At 36.3% G+C, this 13,890-nt stretch overlaps 1 protein-coding gene across 1 annotated transcript in view; it reads right to left on the bottom strand.

Annotated features, from left to right (window-relative positions):
* Nucleotides 1-13,890, bottom strand: part of DNAH5 (dynein axonemal heavy chain 5) — a 126,282-nt gene that overhangs the window by 34,803 nt on the left and 77,589 nt on the right. The window contains exons 50-58 of the mRNA XM_065627932.1: nucleotides 13,309-13,532; nucleotides 11,516-11,711; nucleotides 9,296-9,468; nucleotides 6,291-6,421; nucleotides 4,644-4,797; nucleotides 3,594-3,861; nucleotides 2,770-3,001; nucleotides 1,090-1,204; nucleotides 656-832 (exon numbers count right to left, since the gene is read on the bottom strand). Coding sequence (XP_065484004.1) covers nucleotides 656-832; nucleotides 1,090-1,204; nucleotides 2,770-3,001; nucleotides 3,594-3,861; nucleotides 4,644-4,797; nucleotides 6,291-6,421; nucleotides 9,296-9,468; nucleotides 11,516-11,711; nucleotides 13,309-13,532 — 1,670 coding nt within the window. The remainder of the gene's footprint in view (nucleotides 1-655; nucleotides 833-1,089; nucleotides 1,205-2,769; nucleotides 3,002-3,593; nucleotides 3,862-4,643; nucleotides 4,798-6,290; nucleotides 6,422-9,295; nucleotides 9,469-11,515; nucleotides 11,712-13,308; nucleotides 13,533-13,890) is intronic.

Genomic DNA, 13,890 nt, shown 5'->3' with positions numbered 1-13,890 from the left:
GACATTAGAAAAATAGTATGCAAGAACAACAAAAAGTAATATGTTTTCATCACTAATGATGTACCATGTAAAGACATTGGCAGAGTATTATCACTCTATTAAAAAAGCTTTAAAGAAACAGTATGCTGAAAGACATGAAGTCCCCTGGTGGACACTAGAAATCTGGGTAATGGCACAACTCATAAGAAAAAAGACATTTTTTTGAAGAAGACAGAAAAAGTGGATCAGCAAACTTATTCAAAATGCAATTCATTGGTGAAAACTTAAAATAAAACAGAAGGTTTAGATTTGGTTGGAATTATAACTGAATTTACATGGAAGGCACTTCTCCACTCATTGCGCACAAGCTGTTTTAAAAGACTATTAACATTCTGTTACTGGTTTAATATCAACCTGCAGCACATCATATATCAACTATAATTTCAAAGGAAAGTTAAAACTTGCCCTTTTCTGAAAAACTGCCTATTTGGAGCTTGGTACTCAGGTGGAAAAAGAAAAACAATACTGAGCCTAAAAAGCCTCAAAGTATGTGTACTTCTTTTCACACATTTTCTGTCAATCGATGAGTTATGTGATGCACCCGCAATCTTATATTTGTTTTCAAAGCCCATCTTCTCAGCAGCAAAATAATGTTGTATGTGGTCCAAGTACTAACCTGTAAGGCTGCTTCTGCCTCTTCCAAAGCAGGCTTAGCAGCTTCCAACTTCTCTTCAGCAATGGCTTTGTCAATTGAGATACTGTCTACAATAGCCTGAGCTTTATCTTTCACTTTCTGAACGTCACCCTTCACCTTCTCAGCAGCCTGTGCTTTTACAGTAACTTCTTTCAATACCTAGAATGTGAAAAAAACCACATGCCAAATATTAAAGAAAACACCAAGTTGGAAGAATGTATTAATTTTTGTTGTAAAATTTTATCTATTGAATTCCAGAAGCAGAAAATTCAAACAAGATTACTTTCATCACTAAGTTTCCAAGATTCTTTTTTTCCCAGGTCTTAACGACCTTTTACTGTATTAATATTTTCAAAATAGAAGAAATAAAAATAGAAAAAAAATCAAGCAGCAATACACTTGAAGGCTATACATACCATGTCAGCTTTTTCATTGGCAATTTGAAGTTCTTTTTCTTTTACCTCCAGCTCTCTGCTTAGAGCTGCCACTGACTCAGAGGCCTCTTTCAGTTTTTCCAGTCCAGTATTCACTCTGGAGTTAACAAACCAAATAAAAAGCATGTAATTCTCTATGTAATTTACACTCCACTTTCCAAATTATTGCATCAATAGAAGGAATCACATCTATCAGAATGAACACTAGCAAAAGATGTTTTACACCAAAAATAAAACTTGTACAGGAACTTTCACATACGTGTCTGATGTCTTAGGAATCGAGAAAGCAAACAATAAAGAATTACATGAAGAGAGTGAAATTTTATTCACTTCTAAATCAAACACTATGCCTTTACAATTGCATAAAAATCCTATATGCTGGCTCCATATCTGTCACTGTCCCAGTTGAGCTCCAATCTGATAATGAAAGCACTTAGCTCTATATAGCAGAATGCATTTTCTGATCACTAAAATCCTGAGAAATACCTCAAATCACTATTTCTTGTTTGAAAAAAATAATGAAAAGGCTAAGAAAAACAAAATATTGAAATCAAGGCCAACCAAAAGAGAGTAACAAGAATATAGCATTGAGATATTACTTTTCGCATTCAGTATTAAAATGCCCCTTTAACAGTACTTTTTGTCTATTAAAAAGTAAGTCCTCACTTGGGACTTTTCAAACAAGTTAAGTGGCCTCTCCAGAGGCTGCTATTGCAAAAGCTAAGCAGTACTTGGACAGTTAAACAAATACGGGAGAACAGATAAAGAGTAATACCTGCCAAAGCAACTCAGGTTAAGTGAAACAAATTGACATGCGTGAACTAACCTGGTACATTTCAGGAGTCAGAAGGTAAAAAACATGATCAGACCTTTCTGTTTTACAAGACTTTACCTACAAAATAACTACAGATTTCTAACTCAATTTGGCTTTGAAGCCAAAGAGTATTTCAAAGTGAAATAAACTAGTTTGAGTCTTTCTTAAAGGCTTCCAGCTCTTTGTGACAATCTTTTAAAATTGAGAAGACAGTTTTTCTTAAGGGTGATACCAATTACTGCACTAAGTGCTAATTTTACAATCTATTTGAGTATTTCTGACATGAAGATAAATTTCCAGATAGACTTCATTAGCTTAATAAAGTATCTGAAAAGGAGTATGAACATAACAAGGCCATTTTAATAATCTACGAGTAAAAAGCTCAACAGCTTATATTAGGCTCTATGATCACAAAATCAAAAATGCCAAGAGTGTTTCTGCATGTTCATATCAGAAGGATAAAACTGTTTAGCAAGAAAACAAAAGTTGGTCTCTGGTAAATTAAATGCTATTGTGAATATGAGATTACATGTAATTGTTTTCCTTTACTCATTAGGAATACATGGGAATCATTTATACTCACCTTTTTCCCCACCACTTTGCTTTTTCCTACATCACTACTATTTCTCCATCTCCAAAAATATATGGTCTTTAGCTTATATGCCAAGAGCAACTTTAATATTTGATCATGTTACACCTTTACAAAGTCTTAGGAAATTTAAAAAAACATAAAAATCATTTTACTGTGCAAAGAGACAAGCCATGCATTGAAGTGAAACGGATCAGAATATGGGAAAGAACCTGGGAAAGAAAACTACAGAAAGACAGTAATAAACTAAGCATTTTACCTATTTGCTAATGTGTGCACTTCAGCATGCTTTTCTTTGTATGTGATTTTATATCCCTGAATAAAGGACAGGTAGGACTTGGGAGTCACATGTGTAGAACGTCTGTATCTTTGAAAGTAATCAGAACACTTCTCTGCCACACCATCCTGGAACGAGCCCATACACTGCACAATTTCCCTCTTTGTATCAGCAGTGCAGTCCATATCAAATGAGGACAGGAAATGTTCAGATACTTAGGAAAGAAAGAAAAACATAAATGTAAGAAAATATTCAGGAGAAACTCTTAGCTTCTTAACAAGGCAATATTGAACACATCAGCATGTATTCTGTCAGCTTTCACACACCTTCTGAAACCCCAGCCTTCTTTACCCTCCACCATCAGATTCTTAACATTCCATATTTCTCAGTAAAAAGTGTAGCCAAGGATCTGGTATTCTTTCACCTCCAAAGTACGCAACTGCTTTTTCCTCTCTAAACTTAACTGCTAGCTACGACGAACCACGTAATCACAGCCTTCCTCTGTATGCCTGATCACAGGCACAGTCACTAATAGTCTCTTTCTTTAGTAGTATTTTGCCATCTTTACTAATGTCTCTAAGCCATCTTCAATGGGAATTTTTCTTCGAACAGTGTTCAAAGCCTTTCCTCTGTTAGAAACAACAGTTTAATACAGTAAGCTTTAAAGAAGAAAACATCTATATCAAATTTTAGAACCTAGTAAGCTCTTTTTAGCCAGTGTGCTGGCAAAATTCAAGGCAATTGAAACAATTTCATTACCACCGATCAGAGAATTAAATATCTGCAAAGACAAAACCTACACCTACCTGCCACTAGGGCATCCTTAGGCCATCGGCTGAACCAATCTATAGTACATCCAGAAATGAGAGCAGGGAACTTCAGGGCCCTGTTTCGGAATTTTTCACCTACTGGTGAAAAACAAAGAACCACATGAAGGTTCTGACGGACTCTGGTCATGAAGTAGTCATACAGAACCTCTCTGGTTGGAGATCTACGTGGATGTTCCTTTTTGAAGGTGGGTATGAGGTCACTAATGATCTCGTCTACTTCATCACGTGTAAATAAGTTTGACACCTTGGAGAAAAAGGAAGATTTTTTTCACACTTTATGAGATGATAAAAAATAGAGTATATAGCACAAGGTTCATTTAATGCATAGCATTGCAGGAAGGGACATACGTTTCAGACACTGAAGTTATTAAGACCCACTCCACACATTTAAACCAGAACTTTTACTGAATTGCTTCTATTAAACACACTGAAATCTAATGTGCTGTAAAACCCACTCTCCCATGTGAAAAGAAAAAAAGAAAGAAAAGAATCTATGTACAATAGCTTTGTTTTCTTCTATTAATATTCTAATAGCTAGTAGAAATTACTCTGAAACACACCTCAAAATAACAAACAGATTGAGAAAGAGAGAGAGAGATAGCTTTTCAAAAAAACAGTGAAAGCCATCCCATCTATTCTGGACATAAATTTACCATACAAAAACTAATTCTACACCGATATTTAATTTAACAGACAGTTTTGTTAAACTTCAGTGATGTTCCCCAAGTCTCAGGCTATTCTCATGCCCCTGACAGATTGTCAACACATTTAAAAGGGTATGACTTAGATAATTTCTCTGTATTGAATGATGATGCTCATTCTTAATTTTACAATAGCTTTGTCTCACTCTAACCCAGTATAATGGATTGTTTCCATGTCACACTGTAATGATAAAAAGCACTGGAGTTTTAGTTTGTGAAAGTGTGTCCATTGACACATTAAAGAATATCCAAATAAATTTGGTTATTTTATTTCAGAATTATAAAACTTAAAAAGAAGAAAAAATATAATGAGAAGGCATCTTACCTCTCCTGATGATAAAACATTGTTCAGGTACTCCAAGAAAGACTCATCTTTGATCTCATTGTCTGTAAAAAGAAAACAGATGCCTATGCCTTGCAGTCCTGCTGTTCTGTACAAGAATTTCAGATCTTCCATCAAGTTCAAATTGTTGTATGATCTACAAAAAAGGACAGTTGTACTAATATTCATTCCATTTAAAAAGGGCTACCAGTTAAAAAAAACATACAGGTAAATTTAAGAAACAACCTCTTGGTATTCAAGGCAAAAAGGTGCCAAAGTCCAGGAATTTTCTCTTAGTTTAGGAGGAAAAACAAAGCTCATTTCAAAGTCTGATATTAAATACCAAATCTGTTCTTTTTACTGCTCTCTTTTCACTTTCCACATCAATTAAAAACAAACAAACAAACAAACAAAACACGCACACACAAAAAAATTAACCCACACACAAAAACCAACCAACCAACCAACCAAACAAACAAACCCAAAAATCCTGAAGTCTTATCGTACTATTTATTTCTCTTTTGCTAGAAAAAGTGAAAAGGCAGACAAGTGGTGTCTCACAGGCTTTTGTCATGTGCTAGATGCAAGAACATCAAGCAAATCACACTTCTACACTTGCTTGTTGACCCCCTTGCAGGACTCCAAGGGGTTTGTAAGGCAGGATTATGTTTTATCAGAATCTTTGATGAGTCTTTCTTAAAATCACATTTATTCAAATCTTTACTCAGTCCATTCTTCAAAATAGTTTCTTTAATTCATCTGGTGCACACACCAAGTTTACAAGCCTTCAGGTATAAGGCAAGTATAAGGGTTCCCAGGATGTTTTCTGGACTCTTTGTTACTGCTTGTTTTGTCAACTGTACTGTAATGTTTCCTGAAGCCATTCCTATTTCAGATAGATCCTCTGATGAGATCCTCACCAAGAGGTATTCCCACATGTGAATCTACAATTTCTTCTGCAGCCAGCACAGCTGCAAAAGAATTAAAATTATTTAGCTTCAATGACATCTTATTTGAGTGCTAAAAATATTTCCCGATCATTGATTTCTCCTGCAGATGTTTTGGGAGGTGCTCATACCAAAATACTCAGAGAATGATTCATAATTTATTTTTTGTGTCTTTTGAGAGTTATTCCAAAAGAAACCACATTAGGTTGAAGAATATGAAATAAGGCAAGATATACTTGGAAAAGTCTGTCAAAATACTGATATATATAAAAGACCTACCAAATTAATGGGCAGGGATGATGATTCCACCTCCTCACACAGGCATTATTTCAAATACTACAAGATAAACTCCTAAACGCATTATGGATAGATACTACCTACAAATACATTCAGTACAACTTGGTATACTATGTGAAGACACAGAGTAAAGGTAACTTGACACTGCCAATATTTCTTCTCATTCTGTGAAATGCACTAAACAGTTAACTACTCCCAAGATGGAAAAAGCTCTGGTTTATTGTAGAAAATCAAGCACATTTACTAAGTCTCAAAGGATTTTCATGTCTTTACATTCTATGCAACAGTACTCAGCCTATATTAAGCTTATTCTTTCTCCCACTCCAGAGACTGGAAGTCTGTTTTATTAATAGGAAGAGTTCAAACACAAAGTACTTATTTACTTAAATTTTAATTAATGCTTCACCTTGTTAACATTATCTGGAATGTATCATAGCCAGCTATGAAAGATGCCAGTCTTGTCAAGCTCTGCTTTCCTGAGCCACCAACTCCAACTAAAAGTGCATTTCCATGAGGAGTCCGAATCACCCGAGAAATCTGTATAAGATCAGAGTAATTTATTGCTACAATGTGTAAGAGTTATACACCCCAAAATCCTATGTTACTGTAGTAAAAAAGTTATATTACAAGTGCAGAACAAACAAGAATTTTAAGGTTTAATTAAAGGATTCTATATTACTATTAACATCTTCTGTGGACATTCGCACTTTGCAATATTTTCTGTAAACTTTCCAATAGTATAGCAACCACTTGATTACATCACTGTCAACTTTTAATTATCAGTAGAATTGCATCTCACGCTTTGACAAAGCACAAGTGGATCTCAGCTGTGATTTGTTAGCGATGTGCTATCATAGCATGACAGATTATTAAAATTGGGAAGGAAATAACAATTTCCCCAATATCATACTCTCTGGACAACTTTAGTAAGAGTCATCTCTCCAGGCCCCTTAATTGTGACCAGAAAGACAAGCTGTCCAAAGCATGTTAAATTCAGGACAAACAGTCCCCAGTATTCTCTGCAGCAGGTAATAATACTGCCTTTATAATCAAACTTCTTAAGCTTCTTGTTTACTTTCTTATAAAAATTCACAGTTTCAGTATGAATATTTGGTCCCAGTGGAAGATCTCCCAGGTAGATTTCCCTTTCTTTCTCGTTTCATTATTTATTTTTTAAAGCAAAAGCCAGTAGTTACCTACTGCTCCACATTTCCCTTCAATTCAGAAGAGTGCAATGTAAATAGAGCTCTTGCAATTCAGAGCAAAAAAATTTTCAGCACTGTGAGCTGCATGCAGCACCTGTCTCACTATCTACAGCCAAAAAAACAATGCCAAGAAATCTAGAAACAGATAGAAGGTGTTACCTGATGCTGAGAAAATATGCCTTTAAGCACAGGAGAGAAGCTTGTTCCACATCCCATCACTTGCACGTGGACAGATACTCTTGGTACACAGAGGAGCCTACATTAATTTCCAGAACAGCATGGAGCCACTTGTGTCTCAAAGGCAAGGTAATAATAAGCAGCTGGCTAGCAGCTGGTCTCCTCTGCACAAGCAGTGACCCAGAGTATTGGCTCCTTTTCTCTTTATTATCTTGAACATCCCGCTGATGCCCCTAGAATTCCATCATGCCAATAAGCAGCCTACAATACCTATTTACTTGCCTTTCTTCTAACATACTTTTTTTAAGTTATTGAAAAATAATCATGTCAATTTCCTACAGTTTTAAGCCCATGCATTTTATGTATTGCATGCAATGTACTTCCTGGTTTTCATAGGTTAATGTTTTATAAGCAAAGATAAAGTATGAAGGTTTACTCTAATTATACTTAGTATTTAGCCAGAGAAAGAAAAATAGATTTGCACACCACCCTTGGAATATTACTGATAATTTCAATTATGGTGACTAGATCTTTTCCAGGCAGAGGCACACAGGCTGTAAATTGGAAGCTTTGTTCTCTGTTTAAGATATTCCTCAGCTTTAACTCATTCAAGTCATACTATATCAGCTCAGATTAGGCATTACCTTAACTGTGCTTACCTAGCTTTCTCTTAGAATCTGTCTCAAGTCCAGCTAATACATAAAGCTCAGATATGCCCAGCTGTAAATGTTGCTTTCAAGAATATGGGATCAGAGAAGCACTATATATTCATTTTATCCAAGTGAAAGCTAAGGTAAGGTTTCAAGTATTTATCATCTAGTTACCCAAAGAAGAGAAGGTGGCTCTTCAGTGGAGAAGAAAGGAAAAAAAAATTTGGCTTGATCCTGAATTTATATAGATTTTTTTTTTTCCTAGAAATAAACCAGAAACTTGTGTGATTATAACAATTGTCCTGAAGAAATCCATAGCAGAACATTATCCATTTTGCAGAGAAGACCTTAAAAGTAAGGGACTAATTTTGTGAAATGACAAGAAACCACCCCAAAATTTTGAAAACTGTGGATGCAATGTGTTTGTAAACTATGATTAAATTTCAATTGTTTTGATATTTATTGCATTATTTGTTAGGACAGTACAATCCAATGCGCAGTTCTTAATAATTTATGATAAGAAATACAGATAATCTCACTGTGCAACTGAGAAACAGTTGGGGATTTAGTGGGTATTTTGGTTTTTTTTTTCTAGGTTGCGGGGGGAGTGTTTGTTTTTTAAATGCTTCTCCTTTGTATAAAGCCTATTCTGAGTGGGCAATTTTATCAAGATGTGCTGTGCTAAAATTATAGTCAGCTCCAATCCATATTCAAATGGATTTTAAAAGACATAGCATACTGTGGATCTACAAAGGAAATTTGGACTAAGTTTACTCCTTCGCTGCTGTGCCTACTCCTTCACAAGCAAGCAATTATGTCCTAATCTGAATTTCATTTTACTCATGCCCAAGAAAGCAGGGCTCTCAGAAGAATAAACAAGAAGAAAGGCTGAAATAGAGTCAGAATTCCCTGTTTCCCCAAAAATAAGACAGGGTCTTATACAATTTTTGCTCCAAAAGATGCTTACTTTTTTACACGTGTAGCTGTCTGGACACTATTTAAATTGACTTTTTTAATGAACTGTAATCAGGGCTTATTTTTGGAGCAGGGCTTATATTTGTATCATCCTCAAAAATCCTGAAAAATCATGCTAGGTCTTATTTTTGGGGCAGGTCTTATTTTGCAGGGAAACAGGGTAGTTAAGACCATGATCCCACCAGACACATAATACACATATAAAAGAATAGTTTCATATGTTGCATTTTCAGAAACACGGAGTTTTAATACCTAGTCACAGAGTGACAGACAAAATATTTGCTGGCAATAAATTACTTGCTTCAGCTCTAGAAGTAATTTACTTTGATTCACGCAAACCTCCATTCACAGGCGCTGAAGGCAAGTGAACAATAACAACAAAAGGCAATCCAGTAAGAATGTACCTTGACTAAATGAATCATAGCATCCTCAAAGAAAACCATGTCCATTCCAGTACCACGGATGTTCTCATTGTACCTTTGCAAAAACATATTTAAACGATTCCGTAGCTGATGAAAGGAATGAATTGGCTCATAGATTTTGGGCATATCTAAACTGGCTTCATCTGATTTTTCACCTAAAACAAAAGACAAGTAACAAAACCTTAGCAGTTTAAATCACTGACAAAGAAGATTGGAGAAGATTGTTCTGGGAGTTATCGAAAAACATCAGAATTATAACACAGTCCTTGGTCCCAGCCAGCACAGGTTCATGAGGGGAAAGTCCTTCTTAACAAACTTAACTTCTTTCTACTACAAGGTTACCCACTTAGTTGACCAAGGGAAGCCTGTTGATGTGATCTTTTTGGATTTTAGTAAAGCCTTTGATACTGTCTTTCACAGTATCCTCCTGGACAAGATGTCCAACATACAGCTGGATAAACACGCAATGCAGTGGGTGAGCAATTGGCTGACGGGTCAGGCTCAAAGAGTTCTAGTGAATGGGGTTATGTCGAGCTGGCAACCAGTCACTAGTGGGGTTCCACAGGGATCAGTCTCAGGGCCAGCACTCTACAATGTCTTCATAAACGACTTAGACTCAGGACTTGAGAGAATGCTAAGTAAGTTTGCCTATGACACAAAATTGGGAGGAGCTGTCGACACTCTCAAGGGCAGAGAGGCCCAGCAGAGGAGTCTGGACAAATTGGAGAACTGGGCAATCACCAACTGTGTGGAATTTAACAAGGGCAAGTACTGGACTTTGCACCTGGGACACGGCAACCCTGGCTGTACATACAGACCGGGGGATGAGATGCTGGATCTGGAGGTTCTGGTCGACAGCAAGTTAAACATGAGCCAACAGTGTGCCCTGGCAGCCAAGAGGGCCAACCATGTCCTGGGTGCATCCAGCACAGCATTGCCAGCTGGGCAGGGAGGTGATGGTCCCGCTCTGCTCTGCACTGGTGCGGCCTCACCTGGAGCGCTGTGTGCAGTTCTGGCGCCACAGGATAAAAAGGATATAAAGCTACTGGAGAGTGCCCAGAAGAGGGCTACAAAGTTGGTGAAGTGTTTGGGGAAGAAGCCATTTGGGGAGGGGCTAAAGTCACTGGGTTTGTTCAGCCTGGAGAGGAGGAGACTAAGGTGAGACCTCAGCATGGCTACAGCTTCCTCATAAGGGGAGGAGGAAGCAGGCACCAATCTCTTCTCTCTGGTGACCAATGACAGAACATGAGGGAATGGCAGGAACATGTGCCAGGGGAGGTTTAGGTTGGACATTAAGAAAAGGTTCTACATGCAGAGGGTGGTGGAGCACTGGAACAGGCTCTCCAGGAAGATGTCACAGCCCCAAGCCTGACAGTGTTCAAGAAGCGATTGGATAACACTCTCAGACACATGGTGTGAACTGTGGAATTGTCATACACAGGGACAGGATTTGGACACAGTGATCCTTGTGGGTCCCTTCCAACTTAGGACATTCTATGATTCTATGATTACAACGGTGTAAACACAGATAATTGAATCATCCAATGGCTTAAATAATGACCTTCCCCAAAACCCAAGGAACTGTTTTCTGTTCTTTTGCATCATCTAGCAAATATTCCCAGATCATTCAGCAAGGTCAGTGACACAGTTTTTTTATTTAAAGGACACAAAGATGTTATAATCCATACAGATAATTCAAGAGATTTTATAGCATTCAGGAGATTTTGAAATGATACTCATTTATTCCAAAATCATATACTGGGTGTTTCCTAAGAAACAGCGGATTAGCCCAGAGACACTATTCTTTTACCAAGTTTCTAGGGGATGCTAGTTAGAGTGCTGTCCTTTACCTAATACTGCAATCCTATCACTTCAAGTTATTCATACTACACTTCTTTCATCATTTTAGAATGATATAGACTCATGGTCACTATTTGGCAGTTTTGTCTACCACATTGATGGAAATGGAAGCAAGGCTTTCCTATACAGATAACCTGGATATAAATGTAGACTTAAAAATCCCATGAATATAAAGATATGCCTCAGTTGGTAACACAGACTACCTTCAAATTCAGTGGACAGAACAGCCACACTCAATGCATAAACTTACTGTGCATTTTTAAGACATCCTTCTATTAGCATTTTTTATCATATACTCTACCCTATTCTTGCCACCTCCCAGTTATCAGAGTTCATTTTTACCAGTTCTTTCAGGTGTATCCCTTAAGAAGTCAACAAAGAATGCATCGATTTCAGGATCCAGCAAAGCTTTTGTTTCTTCAAATTCCTCCTCAATGAGTTTTGCCACAGCTGCGTTAAACCAGTTTACATCTTCTGAAGTTGTGAAACGATCAGCAATAACACACTTACATTCATGCTTCCACAGTTTTATCAATACCTATTAAAAAAAAAAATAAAGCATTTCAGTCAGATTAGGCTTGCAACAAAGCTATGCCAATTTAAAAGCCGTGCTTTTATTTATTTATTTTAAAATCCTGTTAACACTAGAAAAGAAACAGTAGAATTTTGGAGTTTCTTCAGGAGAGATACCTTGAGCTTCTCATTCTGCCCAATAGCATTTTAAGCTTACATTCAGTTAACTGTGTAAGAAGCCTTAGCCCAGCATTCTAAACCAGAGCATATTTAACAAATCAAAGTTTTACCAGGGAAATAATTAGGGCTAGGGAAGCCCTAAAACCATATCCATACCTGTTAACACATGTTTATGCACTAATAAACAACTCTTTTAACTGGTCATTAAGTAGAAGGTGGGTGGAAATAATAGCATTATGGCTGAATAATTTCATGCCAAACACAGATGTCACTCCCAATACTGTATCCAAAGTAGTTAGAGGAAAAAATAAATAAAGTATAAGTGTTCATATTGTTCCTTCTCTAAATTCAATATACCTTTAAAGTCCTTTGGTTTGGTCATAGGACGGAGAAGAAAAACCTGCCAGGTTCTTAATACTAGCAGCACCGGTTTTAATCGTACACTATTACTACACAGTAATAAAAAAAAAAAATCCAAGTACTGCTTGAAGACCTATTGTTTGAGCCTATAGCACTTTGTATGAATGACACATACTATGTCAAGTCTCAGAACTAACATGTAAACTTTTACAATCAGATTTTGAGCAATTGTTTGTTATACTTCAAAATATATTAATTGACAATATACATACATAAAATCATCTTAGTGCTGCTTTAGCTTCAGAAACGAAAATCAATTCTAAAATTTAAATTTTAAATGTAGTAGAATTCAGAAGCTCATTCAAGAAGCAGGGAAGTACATTAAACATGAAGTGATTATATAACCCAAATGTATAACAAATTTTCCAAGATTACCATAAAGATTGCTTTTCCAGCACTTAATGTTTCAGTGCTTGAAACACTAAATGGCTTTTCCTTAAAATAATTAAAATAGAAATGGTGCATAAAGTATTGAGCTCTTCTGGAAGAAAGGTGAATTATGGGAAAAAAAAAAAAAAAATCACTATGACTCATTACTACTTCTTCCTTTTAAGACACAAGCCAGAAAAATGTTAGGTAGATGTTAGGCAGTGACTGAAAGCTGCAAGACACATGTGGAGAGAGGATAACTGCTTATTTTTTTGATCAATATATACGCATCTTGATTAGGTTATAATAAGTTTATTCATTCTCATATATTTCTTTGCTACTTTCAAACAAACTAGCATTTGTCGGTAGTAGCACTAACAATAGACAGAAGCAAGAAGTAGATAGAAGCAAACTCTCTTGCATCAAAAGAAGCATTTTTTGTTATAGTTATGAAACAAAGTTGTCATTTCTTTTGGCACTGTAAAATTTGGATTAAAACATCATTGCCTCAAAAAAAACCTGAAAAACTTTTTTAATTAGAAGTTATATTTTTTCTAAAGCAAACTTAAATGCCAAGAAATTAGACTCTTCATCCTCTTTGCTACACTAATTAGACACTAATTATAACAAAGCCACTGATGTGCTGCACTTACCTCTGGTTCATTGATCACTTCTGAAGTACTGTTCACCATTCCTTGCCAAATCCTTGAGAGGTCTCGAAGGTTGAAGACATAATGGAACTTGGCTGGTGTGGGCAACATTTTTAGCTTGCTAATCTGCCACAGCCTGCGTGTTAGTGGAACTAATTTGGCTACTGTTTTCTTCACATCTTCTGAAAATCCCCGCTCACTACAATAGTGCCCTTCTCCAATTACACCTGTGGGGGGAATTAAAAAAAAAAAAAAAAAGCTAAAAGAAAGATTTCTCTGAGATACACTAGCAGGAGCTATGGTCTTTCTAAATTGTTTTTTGTTTTGTTTTGTTTTTTTAAATCCCCAAAACCTCTTCTAATTTGTTTAAATGTCTTTCCAGTCTTTATTTAAATCATGGTTTAGCTGGTTTTAACACCATTCTGCCACCAGATCTAGCTCTTAACTAACTGTCCATTGAAAATGTTCTTTTGTCTGCTAAAATATCTTCCACAATCTTTGAATAGCTAATCTCTTCTCTGAGGCTAATATGATCCCGTAATTTGTGAAAGTCTAGTCATTAGTCACTCATTCTTAGCATCAGTA

This window comes from Caloenas nicobarica, chromosome 2 (genome assembly GCF_036013445.1).
Source record: "Caloenas nicobarica isolate bCalNic1 chromosome 2, bCalNic1.hap1, whole genome shotgun sequence".
NCBI classification, from domain to species: Eukaryota; Metazoa; Chordata; class Aves; order Columbiformes; family Columbidae; genus Caloenas; species Caloenas nicobarica.
Note: the sequence above shows the minus strand (reverse complement) of the source record. Positions and strands in the feature narration are given on the sequence as shown.